This window comes from Pleuronectes platessa, chromosome 11 (genome assembly GCF_947347685.1).
Source record: "Pleuronectes platessa chromosome 11, fPlePla1.1, whole genome shotgun sequence".
Taxonomy (NCBI): Eukaryota; Metazoa; Chordata; class Actinopteri; order Pleuronectiformes; family Pleuronectidae; genus Pleuronectes; species Pleuronectes platessa.
In genome coordinates, this window is record NC_070636.1 from 821,990 (window position 1) to 836,798 (window position 14,809).

The 14,809-nt window shown below is 45.7% G+C and overlaps 2 protein-coding genes across 2 annotated transcripts in view; both read left to right on the forward strand.

The window, feature by feature from the left end:
- ehd4 (EH-domain containing 4) overlaps positions 1 to 10,303 on the forward strand; it is a 17,365-nt gene extending 7,062 nt beyond the window's left edge. The window contains exons 4-8 of the mRNA XM_053434249.1: positions 4,276 to 4,442; positions 4,523 to 4,656; positions 4,775 to 4,886; positions 5,771 to 5,935; positions 7,254 to 10,303. Of these exons, the coding sequence (XP_053290224.1) occupies positions 4,276 to 4,442; positions 4,523 to 4,656; positions 4,775 to 4,886; positions 5,771 to 5,935; positions 7,254 to 7,811 (1,136 nt within the window). The 3' untranslated portion in view covers positions 7,812 to 10,303. The remainder of the gene's footprint in view (positions 1 to 4,275; positions 4,443 to 4,522; positions 4,657 to 4,774; positions 4,887 to 5,770; positions 5,936 to 7,253) is intronic.
- Positions 10,304 to 12,054: 1,751 nt separating this feature from the next.
- sptbn5 (spectrin, beta, non-erythrocytic 5) overlaps positions 12,055 to 14,809 on the forward strand; it is a 41,098-nt gene continuing 38,343 nt past the window's right edge. The window contains exon 1 of the mRNA XM_053434726.1: positions 12,055 to 12,168. Within this exon, the coding sequence (XP_053290701.1) occupies positions 12,055 to 12,168 (114 nt within the window). The remainder of the gene's footprint in view (positions 12,169 to 14,809) is intronic.

A 14,809-nucleotide genomic window follows, 5' to 3' on the forward strand; every position in this document is an offset into this window, starting at 1 on the left:
TGAGAGGACATGGAGGGACATGAGAGGACATGGAGGGACAGGAGAGGACATGGAGGGACATGAGAGGACATGGAGGGACATGAGAGGACATGAGAGGACATGGAGGGACAGGACGACGTCTCTGAATGTAGACGATGTGCTGGTTTAGAGGTTTAGCTTCAGCAGAGACCTGAGAATGAGTCCCTTCACTCAGACTTGTCTTTTCTTGTTAAAATGTCTTTGGACACCTGTGACGTGGCAGGTTTTCTTCTCCTCAGAGGATGAACCCTGAGATCCACCTCTGGAGAGCATGTCTCAGAGGCTCTTCAGGCTTCAGACCGACAGATCTTCTTCTTTTTGGTTTCACTTCTTCTTTTGTCTGATGATGAATGAACTGAAACTCTCAGTATTTTTTACAAATGCAGATCTGAAACCAGGGAAACTGACAGAAAACATCTGAACAGGAAGAACTGTCGGGATGTTTCACTCAATCCAGAGAAGCAGGTGTTCCACGTGACTGTGGAGGTGCTAAGTCTGTAATAATCTGTCTTCAGTTCAGCATCATAACTCATAAACAAGTCATAACTCATAACTTGTTTTCATTGACGGTTCAATGAAAAGTCTAAAGTCTGATAAAGGGAGAAAACACTGAAGCTAGTGAGTCCAGTAAGACACGCCCCCTAACAAAGGTAAAGATAGAGCAGCGTGGAGCAGCCGGCCAATCAGAGCAGACCAAGTGTTTGAGACAGAGGCTGAAGAGAAGACGTTTCCGTTAACGTTCATTGTTGATCTGATCACAGTTCAGCTCCCAGTTCACACCTGGAGTTCCCACCTGGTGTGAATCCCACTTCCTGCTCTGTCTGACCTCACAGACTCACACAGGTCTGAACAACATGAACACAAGTGAGAGACTGGGACCAGATTCATCCGTCCCTGTTGCTCTGGGATTGAGTCAGCCTGGATGACGGCAGCCGGTGAAGACCTCAGCTGGACGGGTGGAGGGGAGGGGGAGGGCAGGGTGGAGGGAGGGAGGGAGGGAGAGACAGAGGGCGGGGGGGGAGAGGGAGGCAGGATTAGAGGGAGGTACAGGGCGCCACAGGAAGCGGCAGCGGGGCGTTCCCTCCATCTGGAAACACTTAGCTGCTCAGCTGAGGCCAAATTCCTCCTGACGATGTTCAACAGGCCAACAGTGACCACACACACAGAGACACACACACACACACACACACACACACACACACACACACACACACACACACACACACACAGCAGCATCACTGACAGATTGAACTTCACCACACAGACATCAGTGAGATCACAGCTACTGCTCTGAAACTGATTCATTCATTCACACACACAAATACAAACACACACATGGTTGAAAGGGGATTTAAACTGATTTCAGGTCTGTGAACCCGTGTGTGGACATTTCCCCACCAGGTATTAAACCTGTGATGGCACCTTTGTTACAGATCACACCATGAAACTATGGGCATGTACTAAGACAGGAACACAACTCTGAGACAGGAGCACAACTCACAGAATGTCACAGAAAGAACCAATCAGATGATCAGAAATCAAAGCTCTGGATTGGTTGTTTTGTGGATCTTTGTGTTGTTTGGTTCAAGCTCACTCGCTCTATTTGAAAATGAGCTTTAATCCCGGAAGAATCCTGAAATCACACTATAGTCAGACAGAAGGTAATGTTGTGTTGCTGTTTGTGCGTCACTCAATGCATGTTGTCGCATGTTGGGCAGAGCTGCAGCCTGACGACAGGGTGGAGTCACTGCTCGGCTCAGAGGGCGTGGCCTAACGCCAGCGTCTGAGAATTATCGTTGATGTAGTTTTATCAGTTTGCAGCAGCAGTTTGTTTCCCTCTGCTCCTCTTCATCACGGGCCTCGATCCCAGCAGCAGTTTGTTTCCCTCTCAGCTGCTCCTCTTCATCACGGGCCTCGATCCCAGCAGCAGTTTGTTTCCCTCTGCTCCTCTTCATCACGGGCCTCGATCCCAGCAGCAGTTTGTTTCCCTCTCAGCTGCTCCTCTTCATCACGGGCCTCGATCCCAGCAGCAGTTTGTTTCCCTCTGCTCCTCTTCATCACGGGACTCGATCCCAGCAGCAGTTTGTTTCCCTCTGCTCCTCTTCATCACAGGCCTCGATCTGTTTCAGTTTGTTCTCTTCTCTCATACTGCTTCTTCTGGGGATTTAAATTTCTCTGTTTCAATGACTCACCGTTGGATTTGATCCCGACTCAAATTCTTCAGTCCGACCGTCACCGTGTCAGACTGGGCTGTCAGCCACTCCTCCCTCCCTTCACTGGCTCTGCCCACTGGTGTCACTGGTCTGCTTCATCACCTCAGATCCAGTCAATGAACTCAGTGACCCCACCAGTGAGACACCCACAGACACTTTATAAAGATTGACAAAGACTCAGAGACAGGAAAGTGAAGTGAACGTGGAAGTCAATAAAACCTGTCTTCTATGTACCGACCAGCAGGGGGCGACTCCACTGGTGGTGTCTATAGAAGTCTACAGAAAGTGACTTCTCACTTTATAACGTCGGTAATAAAGAGTTTGTCCCACTGACAAACAAACGAACCAATGAACAGTGACGAAGAGTCGCTCCTCATGTCGGTGGTGTGTGTGACGCCATCTGGATCTCATGGGCTCAGCACAGACACACACACACACACTGTGAATCAAAGCAGAGGACGGCTCGTTTACTCTCAGATTCTCTGTTGAACTGTGGAAACATTATTTTTGTTCTGGGGCATGAAGGCATCACGTGAGGGCGGGACAGAGGAAGTGCTGCTGTTGGTCTGAGGGCACTTCCTGTTCCACAGGAAACAGATCATGTGAAGTTAGAAGTCGTCGTGTGATGGACGCACAAAGTGTTTTCTCTCCGACTCACACAGAGTCATGTCAGCTGGGACGAACACCTGAGCCTGCAGGTGTAACCCGAGACTGTGTGTGAGGGTGTGGGTTGTGGGTGTGTGTTTGTGTGGGTGTGTGTGTGTGTGTGTGTGTGGCAGGTGTCCCTCACCATCGGACGTTGTCGAACATCATTTATTCATGAACAGATGAGTCAGATGAAACTCTGAAAAATCTTTATTCTGTTTTAAAGCTGCAGCGATTAATCAAATATTTGTTATTGATATAAATGGTTAAGGTTAAAGTCTCCAGGTCAAAGTAATGTCCCCTGAAGTCATGGAGACACAACTATGTGTGCGTTTGTGTATTGTGTCCACAAACAGTCAGAGGTGTGGGTCCCTGCAGTAATGTTGTGTTTGTGCACAGCAGCGTCTTTAGGTTAAATACTGAGTCGTAATGTGATGCGGGAGGTGAACTGCTGTTCTTCACACACACACACACACACACACACACACACACACACACACACACACACACACACACACACACACACACACACACACACACACACACACACACACACACACACAGACATAGACAGACTGATGAACTGTAGGTTGATTAACTCTGGTTTGAGGACACACTGACGTAATTTGACTGTAGTGATCCCTGCAGCCTGTAGGGGGCGCTCTCTCTATAATGGACTTCAGATGAAGGGTTGATGAAGACTCCTCTGATGAAGGCTGTTTACTGAGGGTGTTTTTGTGTGTGTGCAGTTTGTGGACTATGTCAGGTCCGGGTGTGTGGGGGGGGGGGGTGGCAGGGATAACCACAATAATAGTGCATCTAGAAAAGTGCAGCTGACGTTAAACAATTAATAACAATTCTCATAATCAGTAATAAAACTCAGAAGTATTAGATTACTGTAAAGTACAGATAGAAACCTGAGTGTCTCTGTTGCTTCAGTCAGAGGAGTTCTCCAGATCCGGGCCGAGGAGCCACACCCACACGGCCACGGATCAATTTACACACACACAAACACACTCTCTCACACACACACACACACACACACACACACAGAGACACACACATAGAGCTGTGTCTCTATGACTTCAGAGGACATGGACTCACTCACTCTACTACTTACCAAAACCTAAATTTGACCCAAACCTTAAAAGTGTCCTCACGTTTTGTCCCCATGAAGAAGACAAGTCCCCATAATGTGACTGTAACCAGATTCAGGTCCCCACAACATGAGTATGACCTGGACCACACACACAGGTCAAAGGTCACTCTGACCTGAAGCTTCTAAATGTCTCAAACTGAAAATCCAAACTGGTGAATCCTCAGAGGCTGAGTGTTGAGGATCCTCTGAGCTGGACTCTAAAGGAGGTGCTGGTCCCTCTGTCTGCGTGTCTGTCCTCAGGTTACGACTTCGCGGAGGTCCTGCGCTGGTTCGGGGAGCGGGTGGACCGCATCATCCTGCTGTTCGATGCCCACAAACTGGACATTTCTGACGAATTCTCCGAGGCCATCAAAGCCTTCAAGGGCCAAGACGACAAGATCCGAGTGGTCCTGAACAAGGCCGACCAGGTAGGACCTCCTCCCTCTGGAACCAGCTGCTGCTCACCTGTCTCAGTCTGACTCCTCCTCCTCCTCACCTGTGTCCTCAGGTGGACACCCAGCAGCTGATGCGAGTGTACGGCGCCCTCATGTGGTCACTGGGGAAGGTGATTAACACTCCGGAGGTGGTGAGAGTTTATCTTGGTTCCTTCTGGGCCAAACCACTGCAGAACACTGAGAACAGGTCAGAGAGCAAATCACTCACTCACTCACTCACTCACTCACTCACTCACTCAGTCACTCACTCACCCTCCTGTCCCCTCCTGTCCCCTCCTGTCCCCTCCTGTCCCCTCCTGTCCCAGGCGTCTCTTCGAGGCGGAGTCTCAGGACCTGTTCAAGGACATCCAGAGTCTCCCGAGGAACGCTGCCCTCCGTAAACTCAACGACCTCATTAAGAGAGCTCGTCTGGCCAAGGTGAGACAGGAAGTGACATGTTGTGATTGGCGTTAACGCCGACGCCTTCAGGAACCCTGGAATTCTGGGAAAACATTGGAATGTTTGTTGGTCTCGGACAGAAGAAGTCGGGGAATGTGATCCCTCTCAGGTTCTCCTATGAAATGAATGAATCTCAGTTTAAACCTCTGAGTCCAATAAAGACACAATTTTACTCATTTGTTGCAACAATTGTTACACATAGCTGTAAAATATAGAACAATATAAATATAATGATATTATAAATAATCCCATCCCCAGAAATGATGCTATTAATATTATTATTATTATTACTTCAATGATGACATCAACAGGATGAGGAGACACCTGTGTTTTTAGGTCCTCTCATGCTGACCTGCTCCTCCTGACACTTTATCTTGGTTCTTCCTTCTTCTCCTGACTTTTGATAAATGATGTAATTCAGTGACCTCACTCCCTCCTCTTATAAAGCCTCCCTCCCTCCTTTCCTTCCTTCCACCTCCCATAATGCAATGTGTCGGTGTGAAGGATAACAGGGTCTCCTGCATTCCTTCCTCCTGCTGGTCTGAATGCATCAATCAGCTGTGGCCTAGTTTCCTCTCGGACCCGTCCACTCTCCTGTTTCTTTAGTCGCCTTCAGTCTGAGATAATTCAATTAAATCTCATCTGCTGCTCTTTTATAAACGTGGCAGGAACTAGGTACATCCTTTTCTCTCTTATTCCTTTAATACCTCGACTCTGGAGAGGAACCTTATTTAGTTTGTTCTGTAAACAGATGAAACAGGAAGCTGATATCATGTGTGATGAGGTTTCTGATGCTTCATTGGCCCGTGGTGTAGATTCATTTCCTCTCAGTCATTTCCCTTTGTCCTTTGTTTACGTTGCAGGTGCACGCTTACATCATCAGCTACCTGAAGAAGGAGATGCCGTCTCTGTTTGGACGAGAGAAGAAGAAGGAGGAGTTGATCATGAGGCTGCCGGAGATCTACACCATCCTGCAGAGGGAGCATCACATCAGCCCCGGAGACTTCCCCAACGTCACCAAGATGCAGGTACTGAGAAACATGAAGTCTTCTGATTCATATGTTTATTACAAACCTCATTGAGTCAAGACCTGAGCTGAGATTTTAAATCAACATCATGAAACGTTGTGGACCTGAAAGCAGCAGCTGGATGAAGTGAGTCTGATGTGTGAGTGTGAACAAGAGAACGTTTCGTCCTTCTCTTACTGAGTGTCTGTGACTCTGCTGAGTGGGTTCCATCTCCGGAGAGAAGCTGAAGAGTGAAGCTGAACTGAGATCAGTTCAAAACGCTCTGAAGTTATTAACAACCAGAGTTTATCTCCAGTATTCAGCAGGAAACTCTTCAAACATGAAGGATTCTGAACAGTTGGTGGATCTGTTACAGCAGGAGCTCGTCAGGCTCAGGAAGCAGAGGATCATGGGTAATATCCAGTAGGAAGACACAGTCAGAGTCAACACATAGTTAAACTCAGTTTTATCTACACATAAAAACCACTTCATCACCATGTGTGGCTGCAGGAGGAGCTGAAGATCCATTTTATAGAGATTACATCACGTGTGTCCTCGTGTAACAGACTGAGGACGACCTCTGACCCCGAGACGACGGGATCCAGATGTTTACTGGAGTCAGACAGATGTTTGAAGGCAGCAGGGACAAAGTGACTCAACACAAAAACACACAGTGTGCAGCTGGTGTCTCAGGCCTAGAGAGAGAGAGAGAGAGAGAGAGAGAGAGAGAGAGAGAGAGAGAGAGAGAGAGAGAGAGAGAGAGAGAGAGAGAGAGAGAGAGAGAGAGAGAGAGAGAGAGAGAGAGAGAGAGAGAGAGAGAGAGAGAGAGAGAGAGAGAGAGAGAGAGAGAGAGAGAGAGAGAGAGAGAGAGAGAGCTCATTCCCTAGCATCAATTGTATTTACTCACTTTTTGGCGAGAGAGGATGTGTTTGTCGACTCCCTGGTGAGATGTATACAGACACACACACACACACACACACACACACACTGCGTCCACCTGCAGCTCGGAGTCATGTTCACGTTGTTGGATTCTCGACCTACAACAAACATGGTGTGTGGTTTTCGGCGCCCCCTGTCAGAGGTTACACAGAACTGCAGGGATCAATCATTATCATTTCTAATTTGTTTTCTTCTTTGCTCACTTTGCTTTGAATTCTCTTTCTATGGTTCGATAATTTTTCTTAATATTGACGATTATTTAATTTCACAAAGTCTTTGTTTTAGGCTCCGGAGTCGGGTGGTGGGCGGAGCCTCAGATTCACAGTCGACCGGGAACTTTGACAAAAAACAAGTTTAATTTCCTGGTGACTTTAGGTTGTGTGTCTGTCGCCCCCTGCAGGACATGCTGCAGCACTGCGACTTCAGCAAGTTCCCGTCCCTGAAGGTGAAGCTGATCGAGTCGGTGGATAAGATGATGGCCACAAAGATCGCGGGTTTGATGGCGATGATCCGAGAGGAAGAGTCCAAGGCCCCGCCCTCCCTGGTGTCGGGCGGGGCCTTCGAGGGCTCTCAGGACGGCCCCTTCGGCCGGGGCTACGGCGAGGGCATCAGCGCCGGGGCCGACACGGAGGACTGGATCGTGAGCCGCGACAAACACCGCTACGACGAGATCTTCTACACGCTGATGCCCGTCAACGGCAAGATCACCGGCGTCAACGCCAAGAAGGAGATGATGAACTCGCGGCTGCCGAACACCGTCCTGGGGAAGATCTGGAAGCTGGCGGACTGCGACCACGACGGGATGCTGGACGACGAGGAGTTCGCCCTCGCCCAGCACCTCATCAAGATCAAGCTGGAGGGCTACGAGCTGCCCTCCGACCTGCCCGACCACCTGATGCCCCCGGCCCACCGCAAGGACCCCACCGCCGACGCCCTGTACAGCAACACCGAGGACTAGAGCGCCACCAGGGGGCGACTGGAGAGACTGACTCAGAGGAAGTCCACTGCTGCTGGTGCTCAGACTGAGAGGGAACCAATCAGCAGGCCGACGGCTGCAGAGGGTCAAAGGTCAAAGTTCAGGTGTTTTATAATGAGGAGCTCGACACTAAGATGATCACTTACTGAGTCCAAATAACCTGCTTTTATTTTGGTAAGAGTTTATACGTCAGTTATTTTAAAGCAGCAAACAACACTTTTATTGTGAAAGAGAACAATGTATCCAGATATTTCCTGCTACAGCAACACGACTACGAGAGTTGCATCAAATCTGCTGCAGATATGTATCCACACAACTCTATGGCATTATATGAATTGATAATAATTATGTGTTTTTATTCTGAAGGCCAAATACACTTTCCAGTTGCCTGACTGTAGAGTTTCCTGTAGACTGGGGGACGTGATTATTCTTTGTCTCCACCTCGTGACCCGATCGTCCAGAAGAGGATTAGAGCCTCGTGGAAAATACAGATTCTGAAACTAGGCTGAGTGAGAAGTTTGTTTTCATGAGGCTCTAATCGACCTCTGCAGCTCGAGGTCAGAGATGATCAGTCTGAAGCAGCGAGGGAAACCTCCTCCTGAGCTCCATAACTCAAACATCTGATATTTGAATTATCGAGCTCATGTAGGAATCCTGGCTTTTGATTGGTTCTCTAAAGTAAACATCCACATGAACAGAGATTTAGAGATTGAGATGAAAATATCACCTCATAAAAAGATAGATTTTCTTTGGCTTGTCCAGGATGTGAGGATTATTTTTAGATGAAGTTATTTGAGTGTAGAATGAGTCAGAGTGAGGTCACGAGGTCAAGAGGTCACGAGGTCACGTCTCCTGCAGCTAATCTCAACCGCCTGAGTCGTCTTTACGTTCGTTGTAAATCCGACTGACCGTGTGTTTTGCAGCAGGAAGTCGTTAGCTAGCCCCGCCTCCTCGTGACGATGGAGTCCAGAGTCCGTCCCCGTCCAGGACGCTGGGTCCAGGGTATTCTCAGAGGTCAAAGGTCACAGTCCGTCCTGTTTTAACAGCTCCACTGCAGCTCGTCGTTAACTCGTCCCCCGGGGACGGATGGCGTCCTGAAATGTGTCCGCTCACTGATGTTTCCTCGTATTGTAAACATCAGCACAGACGAGCAGAGCGGTGACCTCTGACCTCTGCTGACTGCACACCTTCCTCTCCGTAGAATCCTCCGCTGCCTTCGTGTCTTATTTCCAACTCTGGAAGTTCAGACCTCGACTGGGGAGGAAACTTTTTCCACTTCCTGTCACAAAATGACTGAAAGGATTTGATGCTGCAGAGAATCTGATTAGATCAAAGTGAATGTGCCTTTAACTGCAGCAGCGAGGCTCGACCAATGAAAACCTTTGATTCTCATTCGGACATTCAGGTTCAGCCATGTGACCTTTGACCCAGAGACACATGATCGCAGCGTTTTCCACACTAACACTCAAAGTATAAGTTTATTGTTGTGAATCTGTGTGTCAAACACCAGACGTCTGATTAATGCGTCTTCATAATGAGAAACCTTCATATTCAAATGACTCTAATATCTCAAACTAAAGTTCCCACTCAGGAAGGTTTCATGATTTTTATTCTCTCATTCAGTTATTATGGATTTTCTCTCATTATTGTTTTAAAAATGTTCGCACATTTTTGAAAGTTTCTATGTTTTGATAAAGTTTCATTATTTTTAGGACTGATTTTGACGTCAGGATGTTTTATTGGTGGAATGTTTCCTTGATGTTAAAATGCCTGTAAACTCCTCACTAGTATGAAACGGTGTCACACCTGGGCGGAGCTGGAAATGTGTACATTCATATATAAAGTATAAAAACACTGTACATGAACTACTGTAAATATGCTGATGTTGATCCACAAGGCGTCGGGGCCATCCAGTGGTTTGAGTAGTCGGCTGCTCGTCAGTTCTCTGACTGATGAAGAGCAGCTTCTCTTCTTCTTTCCTTCCTGTCTCCACATCATGGATTGTAACTCTGTGAATATCGAATCCTAATCGACGACCAAAGTTTGTCTCAAGAATCGACTTCAGATTTCAAAGCTGTGTTTGCACACGTCCCCGGCAGTGCCTGCTCATCTCAATGCTTCAAAAAGAGCGCCCCCTGGTTTCTGCTCGAGACAAAGCCTTTGATCTTTAACCTTTCAGAACCTACTGCTCCTATGACAGGACGTGTTCGTCCTCGAGGATCCATCAGTCGCTCGGTGCCTTGAGAGCACAGAGCAGCTCGAGGTCCACGTTCAGCTCATTGTCCCACAGAGCAGCTGTCTCTGAGGATTCCTTGGTTTTTAGTTTTGATCAAAGTCATAATCATGTGAACGTTTTATTTTAGTGATTTTTAAACTATTTTTTATTCTTGGTGTTTGGATGTTACTCTGTTCTGATGATGCAGCTCAACCTGTCAGCAGAGCTGGAGACTAATAAAGTTTATTCAACACGTGCACTCCTGGAGCTGAAGTTTGTTTCACGTTTTTACTTTTGCAAAAAGGAAATTAATAAACAAAAAGAATGAGTGATTCAGATTTCATAATAGTTTATAGGATGATATGTGGATGAGCTGTAAACAACACTGATCTGTCCACAGCAGTTAGGTCATGTCCCGCCTCCTGCTGCTCTACAGGCTCCGCCTCCTGCTGCTCTACAGGCTCCGCCCCTCGCCTGGATGTTCCCACATGTTCCTGTTTGAATGTGTCGGACCCAACAACCTGCTGCTGCTGCTACACAAACACCAACTACACAACATGTTAAGACTCTTTTACAGAGTCGTTGTCGACAAGTTTTCACTAATTTCAAGTGAATTTAATCTTTAATTTTATCTAATCTTAATCTGGTTTAATAGTTGAATCAACATTGTTCAATGAGTTCAGTTCTTTGCAGATTCCCTCTCAGTGTTTAACATCATGATTCACTTCCTGTAACAGGTTGTTTACTGAGACTCTCAGTTACTCTTCAGCTTTTAAACCGTTTGAGCTTTAATTTGTTTCTTTAAAGTTTCGGCACAGATTCACTCTTCATGCAAACTGGTTTTAACTGGTTCACACGTGACGGATCTTAAAGTGAGTCGATTGATTTAATGAGCCGTTCATCCCTTTACTCTGAGGACGTGATGGGACCTGGTCATCAGCTGACTGGGGTGTGTGTGTGTGTTGTTACACACATCCTCACACGCATGAGTGTGAACTTTGACCCCTGCAGGTTTCTGCTGCTGTCAGGTAAGTGAACCTGCTCATGCTGTAAATCTAATGGTTTCAAAGTTCACACACACGACACTTCATGTGACTTGTGTGGGGTAGTGTTAAACCTCACATCAGACTCTAACTTCAGACTCTAACTTCAGACTCTAACTTCAGACTCTTTGTTCGGTCGGATCAGAGAGAGAATAATATTTCTTCCAACACGTCTTGGGACGTCCCACTTCGGAAATTTTAGAGCTGAAAAAGACAAAAGAGAAGGTACTGTGAGAAAACGTGTGTGTTTGTGTGTTCATTGATTCCACCTTCTTCTTCTTCTTCTTCTTCTTCTTCTTCTTCTTCTACTTCTCCTTCTTCTTCTTCTTCTTCAGTCCATCACTACGATGTATTATCTGTGGTGTCATAGTCCTGTGTGATTGTGCATTTTGTTTACATAATGTATGCAAATGAAGCAACTTACAGGAGTTTCACTGCATTACATGTATCTGAGTAGTTTCAGTTACAAATTACTTTGCAGATTACAATGTTTAAACTGTAACAGACAAAAGAGAATTCGATTTTAACAGCTGGTGTCATGTTCATTTATCTTGAGGCTGTGGTTTTTATTTTTCTGGTTTAAATTTGACAGCTCAGAAATTAATTTGCTCATTCCTAAAAATATTTTTTATTTAGCTTTTGTCTCAAAATTCTTCTTTTATCCTTGGGAAACATCAAAATATTACTTTTATTAATTCCCCAAAAAGCTACCACAAAATAAAAAAAAGTCTCTTTTGTGCCTCAGGACATGATGAACGTGTCCAACATGTCAAACGTGTGTGTTTTTATTTCACACATCAACGGACCTGAAGCCGTCGATCATGTTGATCAGTTCAAGTTTCTGTCGAGGAGAAGAACACAGATCCAGTTGTGATCACGCTGCACTTTGTGGCCGTTGTGTGTTTGTGTGCAGAATGAAGCAGGTTGTGTCTCTATCATCCTGTTGGAGTCTCCTCTCTGTTTCAGGATGGAGGGCGAGGAGGACGGGGCGGGGCGGGTCCGGGAGCTGCAGGAGCAGAGGATGTCCGTCCAGAAGAAGACCTTCACCAAGTGGATGAACAGCGTCTTCTCCAAGAACGGGGTGAGACAGGAAACCACCAGGAGCTGGGACCTGATCCTGTGGCTTCCAGAGCAGTAGAAGAAGAATGTCACACTGTATAATATACTGCATATTCATATCTATGGATGGATAGATGATGGATGATGGATGGAGGGATGATGAATGGATGATGGATGATGGACGGATGATGGATGATGGATGGATGATGAATGGATGATGGACGATGGATGATGATGGAGGATGGATGGATGATGATGGTTGATGGATGGATGATGGATGGATGGATGGATGATGGATGGATGAGGGATGGATGGATGGATGGATGATGGGTGGATCTTGGATGGATGATTGATGGATGATGGATGGATGATGGATGATGGATGATGGATGGATGGATGATGGATGATGGATGATGGATGGATGATGGATGATGGATGATGGATGGATGGATGATAAGTGGATCTTGGATGGATGATTGATGGATGATGGATGATGGATGGATGATGGATGGATGGATGATGGATGATGGATGATGGATGGATGATGGATGATGGATGGATGGATGATAAGTGGATCTTGGATGGATGATTGATGGATGATGGATGGATGATGGATGATGGATGGATGGATGATGGATGATGGATGATGGATGGATGATGGATGATGGATGGATGGATGATAAGTGGATCTTGGATGGATGATTGATGGATGATGGATGATGGATGGATGAGGGCTCTGTGTGGCTCTGTCTCTCGGGCTTGGACAGTGTCTCCAGTCCAGTCTCATTCTTACTGGGACTGGGACTCTGCTCTGTTTCCTGCTTACGAGACAAACTTTACACAAAACAAAGAAGTTAAAACACTGAAACTCTCCTGAAGCATAATCTTATAGTTAATTATAAACTTTTATTATTTACATGCAGGAGTTTATCTGGTGCTGACTGGTTTTTATTGGTCCTTTAACTGAAGTAAAGGATCTGAGTTGTTGTGTCTCCAGCTCTGACTCACGTCCTGGGGCTCAGTTAGAACAGATTCCAGTATGATTTATGTTTTTATTGATAACTGGATGCCAGCTGTTGGCTGAACACTGAGGCCTGCTGCTGATCCTCATTCCCAGGATTCCTCAGGATTCCTCAGGAGGGCAGAGTGAAGAATGCAGATGTTCTCATGCAGCTGAGGCTCCAGATCTGATCTGAGATCAGGGGCCTCGTGGAACACACAACTCACAGGATGTTCACAATGAGGAGTTCAATTCTTTAAAAAAACAATCTGACACTTCCACTAACACCTGCGACATATTTTCTCTGATTTGCATAAATTAAATCAAAAAGTTTCACAAATGTGAGCGAACAACTTCAGCTTCACTAGCTTGGTGAGTGTTAGCTTCTTGTGTGTTAGCTTGTTGTTTGTTAGCTTAGTGATTGTTATCTTAGTGTGTGTTAACTTAGTGAGTGCTAGCTTCTTGTTTGTTGGCTTAGTGTTTGTTAGCTTGTTGTTTATTAGCTTGTTGTTTGCTAGCTTAGTGAGTGTTATCTTAGTGATTGTTAGCTCAGTGTGTGTTAACTTAGTGAGTGTTAGCTTCTTGTTTGTTAGCTTAGTGAGTGTTAGCTTGTTGTTTATTAGCTTGTTTTTTGTTCGCTAAATGAGTGTTAGCTTAGTGTTTGTTAGCTTAGTGTTTGTTAGCTTGTTGTTTATTAGCTTGTTGTTTGTTAGCTTAGTGAGTGTTAGCTAAGTGAGTGTTAGCTCAGTGAGCGTTAGCTTATGTTAACCTGGCTTCAGTTTTAATTCGTTAGATTTTTTTATTTGAACAGGTTGTGTTTACACAAACAGCAGCTTGTAAACAACAACAACTCTGTTCAGGTCAGAGAACATTATTTACATTAAACAGACTTTAACATGTTTGTGAGGACACGGACAGATTCAGGAGCGAATCTCAGTGAATGATGAACTACGTGTTTAAAGTGAGGTCAGGAGGGTTTACAGCTTTTAATTACTTTTATCAGTATGATACTAAAACATAATATAATTTTAATGACCACATGTGACAGCTCGCTTTAGAGACGTCCATAACAATTCAAACTGGAATCATCAGATGAAGGACGGTCGGTTCCAATGTTCAACCGTCTGTAGGTTTTCATTTTCACACAAATGAAACTGCAGCCACACAATATGTTATTTTTGATATTGTGTAATCCAGAAGCAAAATCTGCAGCCTAATCAAGAACCAGGGGAAACTCCAGAAACAGAGTCCGACATGGAGCCGGATGGAGGAGAGGGCTCTGGATCAGACGTTTGATTAATAACCTGTGATTCCTCTGGAACAAACACTTCAGAGTCTAAGTTAGGAGCGTCCTCATGAAGATGTTGGAGGACAGGGCCCCTGACCTGAGATCAGCAGGATGTCCTGACTGGACGGAGACGTTGTGTAACACACTTCAGTGGAAGCTGCACCCAACACTCGCATGTTGTTCTAATGAGAGTAAACCTTTCGGCTCTGGACCTCCTGTCACACAACTGTACACGTGTTAAATCTGCTCTGTTCATATCAGATCCTTCACCAGGATATTAATATCTCCTGTATTTAAACTCATGGATGATTTAAGTTCTTTGTGCTCGATCTGCTGTGAATCTTTTAAAAATATGTTCTATGTGTGTGTTGATGT